The 12942-nt window shown below is 35.2% G+C and overlaps 1 protein-coding gene across 1 annotated transcript; it reads left to right on the top strand.

The window, feature by feature from the left end:
* The first annotated feature begins 2794 nt into the window (after positions 1 to 2794).
* Positions 2795 to 10002, top strand: LOC110744939 (hydroxyproline-rich glycoprotein family protein). The gene is made up of 5 exons (XM_021944980.2): positions 2795 to 3261; positions 6834 to 6943; positions 7034 to 7405; positions 7896 to 8502; positions 9423 to 10002. The coding sequence occupies exons 1-5, from the start codon at positions 3024 to 3026 to the stop codon at positions 9509 to 9511; spliced, it is 1416 nt and encodes a 471-aa protein (XP_021800672.2). The 5' UTR covers positions 2795 to 3023; the 3' UTR covers positions 9512 to 10002.
* The last annotated feature ends 2940 nt before the right edge of the window (positions 10003 to 12942 follow it).

Below are 12942 nucleotides of genomic sequence, written 5' to 3'. Positions count from 1 at the left end.
CGAAGAGAGAAATCAGAAGTATCATGGCAAATTGGCAATCAAAGAAACCATCAGACTGGCCAAGATTGCTTGCAGTGTTAAGCAAAAAATATTACCAAAGGGGTAAAATTTCCTAACTATTACGATTTTCTGATAAATGCATTATGAAAGTTCCGAAGAGAGAAATCAGAAGTATTTTAACTTTACAACCAGAGCACCTTCAGGCTTCACCTTCTGCAATGTTTATGCAAAATGTATTGCTTACATTTTTTTTTCCTTCAGAAAATACAACTCAAAAGACGAAGATAAGTTATGAGAGGCATAACCTAATATGAAATCATCCACTTACTCACTACCGATTGTCCCAGGAGCCATTGCACCAACCTAAACTTCAGATTAGTTAATCAACTAATGAATACCAAATGTATAATGCAACAAGGTTGAATATTATCGCTGACAGCATTCACATAATCCCTTAAGTCAACTGCCTTCTGCGAGCTCATGGAAAGGCCTTAAGTGACAGATTTTTTCTGTCAAAGAAGCTTTTAAATGAAAACGGAACTGCACATTATTTGAGGCTTACCTATCTTGAGGGAATTGGCAGGTAAATGCTGATCTAAGAAAGAGTCTTTCATGTCGACCTGGGATTTAAGGCTGAACTTTTGCAATAATTGTGCTGTAATATATATGAAGAAAGATAATAATGTGGATGAAAATAACCAAGAACAATAGTTCACTTTGTTATCAAAGAAAGACTAACACATCATAGCACAAAACTTCTCCAACGATTCTGGTATAACAGCATGTGGTATAAGTGCATTTGCGCGAAAGAAACATCAAATTGAGGTCACTGGTAAACTGGTCATGGCTTCCAATTTGTTTAAAATTAGTAACACACAAAAAAGAAAAAATAACAATAAGCCAGCAACATTTAAAATTGTCTCCAGTATAACCATATTCATTGGTGTGCCACAAGGAGCTCATATCCTAAGGTATTATATTCATTCAATAATTTGATGTATAGACTAAAGGCTGCAGCTTCAAAGTTGATTGTTGTATATTTATCGGGGGAGATTCTCCTATCAGTATTTTATGTTAAGGATTGGTTACCCTAATTCAAAAGATTGGGTGTTGGAAACCCTAATTCCTCCTCCTGTTTTGAATTTTTAAACACGTACCTTATTAATTTACTCATCGATTTTCTATTTCTTCTTCCAACCCTAGTTCCCTTCCTCTTACGTTCCAAGGCTTGAGGCAGATATCTAATTTCCAAGGGCTTGCTTTACTAGTGTGTTATCCAAAAGAGCCGCAATCCTCTCTCTTAATTTTTTTTAATTTTATTATTTTTAGAAATATTACTTATATATTAGTCAGGTTTATTATATTATAGGGGCTGTTTGATAACCATTTCATTTTTAGTTTTTATTTTTCAATTGTTTTTTGAAAACCGAAAACCGAAAACATGTTTGATAACTAATTTCAGTTTTAAAATTTAAAAAAAGCGAAAACTCATTTCAAAATCAGTCTACTAAAAATTGATTTCAGATTTCACTTTTCAATTTTTTTACTGTATGAATGCATACTATAAGCATCTTTAGTTTTGTTGAGTAATTGGCCTTACATGTTGAATTGACTGATGGAAGTAGTTATGGATTTCGTTATAAGACATGTATTAAGTGGCGGTGAAAACTTGGGGTATTTGGAAGTTTTATAAATGGTTTGAAATATGATGGATTTGAAAAATAGAGGTGCGCATTGCGTAAAGGTAAAAATGGAGCTGCAGAGAAAAGACGACATCAAAGTTATCCACGGCTTGCAAGCCTGACATATTCAAAGAGGTTGTTTCCTCTTTATTTAGGGAGATGTTACAATTATATGTTCAACCAACAACATAGGGCAGACAAATTTGCGATTCTTACATGATATACATAGCATATTAATGAATGATATAGTTGTAAATATTCAAATACAGTTGATTATGGATCAACTTGACCCTAATTCAAAATATGAGGGCCAAGTTTATGTAGAATATGCCATTTTCTAACTCTTATATGTGACAATAGTCGAGGTGCAAAAAATTGGGGCCAGAAAAACAAAACAAACTGAACCCTTACAAATCAAGTTAGGGAGTTAAAAGATTAGAGGGGATGATCTAGATCCCGTACCAACAAAGTCTGTATCTCGTCCCTCTAGACCTACTTCTCGACACTTAGATTTCTTCTTTGAACCCGCAAATTTGGGTTTGAATTCTGCTATTCTCATGTTCAACATCTACTCTTCTGACGGTCGTTGAGCTGATTAAGTAAGAGTATGCCAGAGAATGAGACACATTTATAGCTATGAAGTTCAAAGTTTTAATTGGGGTGGAGCTTAGTAATTATATTCATACATTTGTTTCAGGTCATGATAAATGGTGGTTAGTGTGTATAAATGGACTAGGATTAGGTTTTAAATATTATATATCATTTATTGTCCTTTTACATTAAAAAAAAATTTGATGTTAACTCGTACTTACATTGAATTTAAATAGAAAAACTCAAAGTTAAAAACAAACATAAAAAATTAGTAATCCTGTTGAAAGCCACCATGAATATGGTAGATAGCCACTTTTCAAATTAAAATCATAGCGGATGGAGCATTTTTTTGGTTTCACTTTTATAAGATAATATTATCCATCAATAGCTTCATCTCTTTAATCTTTATGCTCTCTCACACTTTCTTTTTCGAACTTTGCTTCTTCTCAACGTTCGGTAGCCTAAAGAATAACTTGGAATAAAAAAAGATATAAAAAAAAAAAGAATAGAGTCAGTAGAGGAGTGTGTGAGTGACAGAGTGTAGAGAGAGAGAGAGAGAGAGAGGGAGTAAAAAACGAAAAGAAAAGGAAAGAAGGTTTAATGGTTTAAACAGGGCGATACCCACCATGAACACTTGTCCCTCACATCTCCACCTTCACCTTCTTCTTCTTCTTTTGCTTCTTGTGTCTTTTGTATTCTCTTCTCTTTAGACTGAGAAAGAAAGAGAGGGAAATCCCAGATGCTCTGCAAATGGGGAAGGGTGAGCAAAATCTGCATCAGCAGCAGAGTCATGGGGGTGAAAATTCTTCGGGACTCATCTGTCCTGGATGTTCGATGGTTTTTAATAGAATCGCCAAAGACTTCAGCTTTAGATGCGTTTTTGTGTTAATTCTCAGCTTATCAATTTTTCTCTCTGGGATCTTCTGGATCCTTCCTTACCGTTCAACCAAGTCTGGGTTTGATGCCAAAGAGGCAATTAAGCTCAGTGGTATGTCCCCTCTCTCTATCTCTATCTCTCTCTAATCTATATATAGATATATATTTATATATGCTTCACTTTGATTCTTCCTTTATTTATTTATTTATTTATTTATTTTACATTATAAGATTTTTCTGATGCTTTGAGCAAATGGGTATGTGGTAATATTTATCTTTGTTATAAAATTGGGGATCTTTGAATGTTTTAAGCAAATGGGGTTTTGGTAGTTTACCTTGTTGTGTTGATGTGTGGTAGTGGTTTACCTAATTTTAGGGATTTTTGGTGATTTTAAATCAATGGGGTTTTATGGTTATTTTAGGGAAGGCGCAAGTGGTATTACACTGTGTTCTATAATTCAGGTCTTGCAATGTTTCACTCACCTGGCTATATATAGGATATGGCCTTCTCACTTCGTTTTAAGCATTTCTGATGTTCTGAGGAGATGCTTTATGCGTTATTTCACCTTTTGGTTAAGTAGTTAAGTTTTCATGGTGTTTTGTGGATCTGGTACGAGTTAATTCACCTTAAATTTAGGATGGGGTGGGAAAGGAATTGGTTCTCGCATGATTTCTGGTAATCTTGTACGTGCGCGCTTGCACACACTCGTGCTGTGTGTCCTAGTTTCCTTGATACTATTTTATATAATTCAGATGTGTGGCTCTGGCTAAAGCACAAACTGAAGTATATCATGCACAGATTTGCTCAGTATGGAGCTTTCCCTTAGATTTAGTTGAATTCAGAAGCATTTATGACGCTTAGCGTTGATGGATCTAGTTAGACACTAAGACCTAAATAAGTTTCATATTTCCAGAAATGCTTTTCTGCTGGTGGTGGATCTACTATAGGCTTGGAAGTGACCGTAATGTCCTGTCATGTCAGAATTGCTATTCTAATAGTTACCAATAGATGCATTTGTCTTTGGTGTGCGTTCACGAGGAACAAGGCTTCTGCAGTTGACTGCAGAGGTGAAAATTGTCTGAAATTGGATATCTCACCACGTAGTCTGCGTTCATGTAGCCAAACCATATGTTTTCCATTAGTGGAAATAGCAGTTAATGAATTGTGTGGAATTACAATGTTAATGGTCTATGTTATTTCTCATATGTTTTCTCTGAAGTTGGTTCTTAGAAAGAACTGAGAATAATAAATGTTTCATATTCAAGAAAAGTAACTTTTTTTTTCCTCATAAGAAAGGAAATAGATGTATACCTACGAATAAAGGAAATAATTGACCAGCAGTCTTAATAGTTCAACTGATGTAGAGGATGGTTATAGAGGCCATTTCAAGTTACAACTACACAAAGGAACAAAGGGTTTAGAAATGACAGACCACACCAAAATCATGCAATCCTATCTCCATCCACTTTTGGATATTCCTGATGCAGGACATTGCAAGTTATGTTGCCTAGGGTTATGGTGGCTGTGGGCTTAAGATTGGAACTTTTAGAAGTAAAATATTTTAGCGAACAAACAAGCTGTGTATAATTGCTGTAATTTTAGAGAAATCAGAGAGATGGAGAAGAATTTAGAAAGAAGAGAGAGGAGAAGGTAGAGGGGATGTGAAGGCACCAAGCCTTCAAAAACACTTATAATTTCATTCATCCAAGACTCATCAAGTATTACAGAAATATTTTTAGATTCATGATGAGTAACAGGAGACTCCTATAAAACTTAAAGATATTGTGTTTCCTAAGACCAAATAAATAGACTCTCATACCGATTGACTTGTACTCAAGATTAATAACAGTTGACCCAAATATATACTCTTGCCATTAAGTCGTAGACTTTGAACTTTTTAGTTATTATCTCTTTTGATTTTCTGATTATTGTACTACCATGGGCATTTCTCTTATTCAGTCTCCTATTAAGTAAAAAAGAATGATGATAGACCTGAAAAGTTTTTCCATTTTAAGAATAAAAACCAAAAATTTAACTGTAATGTAAATTAACTCATATAAAAAAAACTTGTCATGCAACCAAATTGACCTTAACGAAATATGAACTCTGAGCAGTCTAAGAGTGTGCCTGGAGAATTTTCCAAAAGAACCATATCTGTTTTTAGTATCTGCAATGCCGGACAAAGTAAAAATTGTTACACAAGATTTGTATAGGTTACTATCGTATACTTGTGAAGAAGCAGGATACATCTTTATGTAAAAGTATCATGGCGAATCATTGAGTGGTCTGACCCTATTTTGGTGCCTTCTCCATTTATCAGAAAGAGAAGGATTAGAAAACTAAAAAGGGGGTGTGAGTTTGTATTAGAAGGTTAGATTAAAAGTTAATGCCCTAGCAAAAAGTAATAAAAAGTCAAGTAATACCATGACAAATTCTGGAGCTAGATCTGTGATATTAATCACTGTCTCTTTGTTTATGCAGATTGGGGGCTGCTGTGTATTGAGCTTTTTGTGCTTTGGTTTCTTGTTTGTTGCTTTAACTCTGATCAAAATTGCGTGCTGATAGATTTTATTATTTTAGCTTCCGGGAACTGGTTGTTCACTGTTGTTGTACTTTTATCACTTTATTTTGATAATGGTGTTTTTCTTCTTATCAAAATAATTATTTACAGAATTACAGTAACAATAATAAAGAATAATAATAATGATACTAACAATAGCATTTGTCAATACTAAATTCTAGAGAAATACCTTGTTAGGAAACACTAGTTTTTACGTTTTTTTGGTCTCATTAGAAAAGACTAGTTAAGATACAAGCAACTAACCTCAAATGCAAAATAAAAAACAATTGTCAACTTACAAACTGGAACTCCAGTATCCTAGCAACTACATAAAATAATATATACATCAAGCTCGTAATATTAGCACTGCCATAAACATGTTCGGTGTCATGCAATTCCCAAAAGTAAAGAATGTCCTACCATGCCTAAAACACAATACTCTAGGATCAACAAAAGTTTATGCCTCAAAGATAGAATGTGGATGCACCGAAATGTCATTATGTATAGTGAACTATATCAATTTCCAAATTTGGGCAATTAAGAGGTCTTAAGAGAAATGTTTTCAGTCTAGGGATACCAACCTGAGACTCACTGAATTTCACCTCAAACAACTCCAAAAATCAACTGGGCTCCTAATGACTGCATGGTGCAGAGACTGGATTCTAATGCATGCATATTATTTGAGGGCAAGAGGCAATTAGATATATGATTATAGTAATTGGGGGGAGTATATTTTTTGATATTTCGATAGATAAATATAATTATATTAGTCTAGGTCGTATATGTGGTTATGTTAATATTGTACCAATTCGCTAATGTCGGAGATAATTGCTGCTGAATTAAGATGACCCATTTATGTAATATCTTTGTACCTTCCATACTAAAACAATCTTTTTCACTGGTCCAAAAAGAAAAAAAACCATTTAATGTTTTTAGAAATTAAAGATTAATTGGAAATTTGATATTTCCAATACTATTGTTGATGATTTGGAGCTAACATGCATGTTCTTTATTGCTTTAACCTTTCTATCTTTTTATTATTAAGATTTAGGGTTTCTGATTTCGCCTCATGCTTACAGAAGTAAAAAGTTGAATGCTTATGTGTTTCTTTATCTTTTTCCAGCCACAGTTCAGGCATACTTTAGACTGGAAAAGCCAGTTATGGACCTTGTTCCACACATCAGAAGATTAGAATATGATATCAATGGGGAAATAGGTGTCCCAGGTACAAAGGTACAATTTCAAGCTTTTGCATTATATACCGTATCATATTGCTTTCATAGAAAGTGAATTGTCAAACTGAAGTATGCTTATTCTCAACAGGTGGCTATTTTGTCCATGCACCAAAATGATGCATATAACTGGACTAATGTGGTTTTTGGGGTTCTTTCTGATCCAATAAATGCTCCAATGATTCCAGTGTCCTTAAGTGTACTGAGGTCATCTTTAGTTGAGCTGTTCCTTAAGCAAACCAATCTTACGGTGACAACATCAATTTTCGGGCAGCCATCTATGTTTGAGATTCTGAAGTTTCCGGCTGGAATCACTGTGATTCCTGGGCAATCTGCTTCGATCTGGCAGATACCCCAGATCCTATTTAATTTTACTCTCAATAATTCTACATCAGACATAGTGGAAAACTTTGTTCAGTTAAAGGAGCAGTTGAGGTTTGGATTGCATCTAAGGTCTTATGAGGTATAACACCACTATTTGAGTAACTTTTCGCACAGTTCTTTCCAGGCACCAACTTTTGGGCTTCTGATTTATGAACTTTGGTTCAGCACTATTTCCTAAAACTTTAACGTGGGACAACAGTTTATTTAATATTCTAACATGCTGGAATCATCATTTCAGATCCAAACCTTTCTTATAGCTGCTAAGTTCTGCACATACATGAGATCTATGCAAGAATTGTTTTCAGTTATGAAATATAAAGCATAATCTTAACAGTTATGGAAACAAAGACACCAAAAAGGTAGCGACGTAGAGTGCCGACCTTTCTTCCTGAAGATTTAAAAGGATAATGTGTATACAAGTGTGCATTTTCCAAATTTAAATGTCCATCTGGATTTTCATAGTTGTTAAGGACCCATATTATCAACTTAAACAATCTTAGTACTGGATGATGCTCTCGAGTTTGCATTGTACTTTAGTGATAAAAAGTGCATTTTTTCTCTTCATGCAGAATGTATTTTTGCAAATTACAAACAAATTGGGTTCAACTACAGATGCCCCAGTTGTAGTTCAAGCATCTCTCATGTCTGAGTTTGGGGGCATTGTGCCACAGAGATTGAAGCAGTTGGCTCAAACAATCACTGGTTCTCCAGCAAAAAATCTTGGCCTTGATAACTCAGTCTTTGGTAAAGTTAAAAGTATCAGTTTATCTTCTTATCTTAAGGGTACACTTGCTGCAACCCCTCCTACTCCTTCTCCTGCTCCATCTCCAGAGCCAACAATTTCTCCATATCCTGCTTCTCCAGTTCACTCTCCAGCACCCTCACCTGACAGTAATCATCTCCCACCAGCACCATCCAAGGTACCTCCACATCCTCGTCCATGTCCGTACCGCAGTTCTGGAATTCCTCCAAGCTCCTCACCAACTTCTCATCCTAACCCTACTGTTCCTCCTACTTATGCACCTAATGGTTCCCCTTACTCGCCTTCTATGAGTCCCTCATCTCAATTGTTCCCACATGTGTCACCTGCACCTGTTGTGTCCAATGCTCCCAGTCCAGGAAACAAGGGAAGTGCACAAGACTTGATTTCTCCATCACCTTCCCCATCCTTGTCATGTAAGTTACAAGCAGTAAGATTTACTTTTTTTTCTTCTCTTGTTTTTTAGATGGCATGTATGTTTGGTGACTTAATGCATTATGTTGTTTGTTTTTTATGGTTTTGGCAGTGTTAGTTATTCATATAGAATGCAGGCTCAGAGTTAGAGTTTATAAGAAATTATGATTCTTTGCTGTGTTAATAAGATATTAAGCATCTTTATTCATAATTTTGTCTTCTGGCAATATAGGTTTTTCTTAATTGAAAACAGGCCCCTCTGTAGTTGAGGTGTTGGTAGTCAGTTTGTGTGACTTCTGATCTCATGAGTTTGATAAGAGTAGAAATTGCCCTGCTTTACGAATGCCGGTTACGAGAAGTTAATCCTATGGACCAAAGAAATACTGTTTGAGGTTTAGCAAGATTTAATTTTGAATCTGGTTATTTCTTCTAAATCCTTTGATTGGCTTTTCAATGCAATTAGTCGTATGGCATACAGTTCATATTCAAATTACCTAGGTATTTTATACAAGTATATACATTTGGAAGTATATGAACTTGTCTACAAATAAATATTTGAAGCAGATTTTGGGATCCTTTTGGATAAACAAATATACAAACTGAAATTTGGTGCAACCTTAATGGAGACTTGAGAATAAATTTTGAGTTAAAACTGGTGGGACTAATGTGAAATGATGATGAACCGAAATCAGTAATGGAATTTTAATACTGACCTGATCTGTAAAGAGCCAAATGTATGTAATAACTTAGGAATGCTGCAGCCATTTGACAACCAAAACAAATAAGCCAATGTTTTGTTAGATGCATCCATGGACATTGTCTTTTGCTGATTTCATTTACTTTTTGCCTTGCTTTCAATGCCAAATTATTTGATATTTACATCAGATATGCAAGTTAATCACATGATGTATGCATTTTGCAGCTTCAGCAGTAGGACCTTTCTACAAGGGGATCCGTTTCTTGGAATTTTCAGGACTCTTGATATTTTATCTCCTCTGTTGGTTACGTTGATGGTTCGTTTTCTCTAAGCAAAGGAGAATTTGCAAGGCATACAAAAACACCACAGCACAATGATGTGCCATGCTCAGTTTTGTTTTGGCGAGGATGGTAGAGTGCCCATGTGAAAAGTTTGACACAACAGGTTCCTTATGCAACAACACATATAAAAGTGAATCAGGAGATGATTGCAGGTCAAAGCCAAAAAGGTGGCAGGCCTCTCATCTCTCTTTTACATTTGTGATGTCGCAACTACTGGACGGTCATTCCTAAAGGAAAACCTCCTAGAGATAGTGTGACCAGTTGAAGAATACTTAGCTTGCAGAATTTTCAAAAAGAACCTTGTCTTTCTTGAAATCAATTGTAAAATATGCAGGCTCTTTTTGAGCATTTGCAATGCAAGGCAAAGTAAAAATTGATACACAATTTGTATAGGTTAGTATCATATACTTGTGAAGGGGCGGTGACAACATCTTTATATGAAAAAAAAAAATCTTGGTGAATCATTGAGTGGCCTGATCCCTTGTGCCTTGTGTTTTTTGAGTTTTTATTTGCACCAACAAAATGCTCATCTCTCCAACTTATTTACACTCACCATGAAAGCTTAAATGTTTTACTTCATCTTACGTTCTATAACCTGTAAATTACCCTTAGTAGGTCTTAACTTTTATTTTCTTGCTTTGGTGGTTGTGACAATATCTATTTGTTTGGTCTATGCTTTGGCACCAACGCCAGGGTTTCAGTTGGCAATAGCCCAAGCGCCAACATTGACAAAAGAATTAGCGTTGATGTTGACCAAAAAGCTCATGGCCATGTTTACAACTAGAAATTTGTTGGTGTGATTGTTACACATGATGATGCTATCCATATGCTATCAATGGTGTTTTTATAAATCAGTCTCAGAATTGAGAGACCTCATATTGAATTATTTACTTTTCTTTTTCTGAAAGATAGGTACCTTCAGACAGAGTTGCAACTACGAAACTTAAATATAGTATAGCCGAGCGGCTATACTATTTATTTTTTATTAAAAAAAAAAGGAACCGCCTAGCCCGCCTAGGCGGCCGATTTTTCGAAAACTTGAATTGCGTTTTTTTTTCTCCAGATTTTCTTTTTCCTGGCGGGTCTATTGCAATTTGCAATTATGAAACTTAAATATAGTATAGCCGCGCGGCTAAACTATTTACTTAATAGGAACCACCTAGCTCGCCTAGGCGGCCGATTTTTCAAAAACTTGAATGGCGTTTCTTTTGTCAGATTTCCTTTTTCCTGGCGCGTCTGGCATCTCTGCAAATACATTTGGTCAATTCTCAGTAATGTAATCTGGGTGAAATGCAGCTTTTGGATCCATAAGATGGGTAAAAAGTGTAAATCAAAAACTACCAGCGAGATGCAAGAAAGTGTAGTTGTTGGAATCGGTGGCAGCTTCTTAGGTCCTCTTCACACAGGTTTAGATGATTCTTTCCATTTTGTCAATTTATAAATCTATTTTGCAGTCTTGTTTACTATTTAGTGTGAGTTTCCTTGTAAAAATGATTAAGCTTTCTTTGGAATAAACTTTGGGTAGTGTTCTCTGGTTTGATTACATTTTGCAGATCCAGAGGCTATCGAAACAGCAAGGGGAAGGCAACTGCATTTGTAAGTACTTACGTATCAATTTTTAAGTGATTATTTTCCAGTTCTCTATATCAATGAATTAAGAGCTGGTAAGATGCTAATGGTATGAATCCATGTCTTGAGGCTTTTGAAGTGATTTCCCACTACTGCTGTCAAACATTGCGGATTATCGTTCATTCATTGCTGAAACTATGTTGAATGTTCGAAGACCTATACTTTTTAAATATATTATTTGAGGCATACAGCCGTGAGGCTATACTTTTGACACATATTATTTAAGGAGTACAGCCGCACGGCTATAATGTTTAAATACATTATTTATGGAGTACAACCGGGCGGCTATACGTTTTTAAATATATTATTTAAAGAGTATATATACTAGTTTTTGAAAAGAAAAAAAAAAGGGGAGCCGCCTAGCCCGCCTAGGCGGCTGATGTTTCGAAAACTTCAATGGCGTTTTTTTTTTGGATTTCTTTTTTCCTGGCGGCTCTGGCATCTCTGCAAATACATCAAGCTAGGGTTTTAGTGACTACATTGAAGACATCAAATCAGGTTGAGAGGGAAAATCTGAGGGAGAAGAAATTTTTTGAAGAATTAAACTTGGTTTACCTAGATTGCAAAATGATTTTTTTTTTCATTGCTCATAACTTGGACTCCAGTTCTTCAGTTAACTGCATCTAGAATATTGGTTTTGATCATTATTTCATCCCTTTCAATCATATTTCAATGCATTCAGATGCTGAAGAACTGTTCAACGAGCATAAAGATCAATTTTCTCCGATATGAGCAGTTGAATCAGTGCAAAACTATGAGGGACAGCAGCGTAAGTTATGCATCTGTGGCAGCAAAGGTAGATGCTTGAAGATGTATTCTCCTTTGAGACATCCAGCAATTTATTTCTCATCAAATTGACCATAATGTGTAACTCAAATAAATATGCATTTCATGAACCCTCATAGGGTTCACCTGCTTGTAGAATGACATTAATAATGGATGGCCTCTGATATCTTATTAGTTGTAGATCAGATCATGTATTGGGTTATCTTTAATTTCTCTTAGAGATTCAATCCCACTCGAGCCTAAATTTATAACTAGTGATCCCGATCAATCGTCTCCACTCTTTTCTTCTTTGTCTTCTATAATTTTTGGCATGGTTAGAATGAAATTGTGAAAGAGAGATTGGTGAGTTTTGGCTGAAAAATGACTGTTGAAATGTGGTCAAAATCATCATAGAGAGAGACCAAGTGCGCAAGAAAGAATAGTTGAAACTTAAAAGAAATAATGGCTGCAAATTTTCCAAGAAACTTCTGAATTTATTTTGTTGAGGAAACATTAAATTCGCCAACACAAGTCTCTGTTAGGTCCGGTTACGTCGGGTTGAGATCAAAACATTAATCGTAAAGCCCTAGGTCAAGTTACGTGAGTACCCAAGCCTAATCGAGTCCTATAATGGGTTTATGATTAGGTTTCAAGGCTTGCGAACGGTTTTGGAACAAGTTCAAATAAGTTCAGAAGCTATGATTTTTGGTTTGAGACTTGCATTAAGGGTTTGGAGGCTATAATTCATTTTTGGAATACTAAAATAATTTTCCAGGATTTTTAAATAATTGAAACTATTTTTAAAATATAGAAGGAAATTAAAAATAATTTTTAAGTTCACAAAATTATTTAACATTGGTAAATATAACAGCAAATGTTACAAAAGTCAACGGCTTTATTGTCGCACCCGAAACCCAAAAAGTTTTCGTTTGCAGCAGGATATTGTGTGACTTAGAACGTGGATGCTCTGCCTAATTTGAGGTAAACTTTTAAATTTGCGACACCTTAAC

Source organism: Prunus avium, chromosome 1 (assembly GCF_965620075.1).
Source record: "Prunus avium chromosome 1, drPruAviu1.hap1.1, whole genome shotgun sequence".
Classification (NCBI taxonomy): domain Eukaryota; kingdom Viridiplantae; phylum Streptophyta; class Magnoliopsida; order Rosales; family Rosaceae; genus Prunus; species Prunus avium.
The sequence above is the reverse complement of the archived record's forward strand: the minus strand, read 5'-3'. Positions and strand labels throughout refer to the sequence as shown.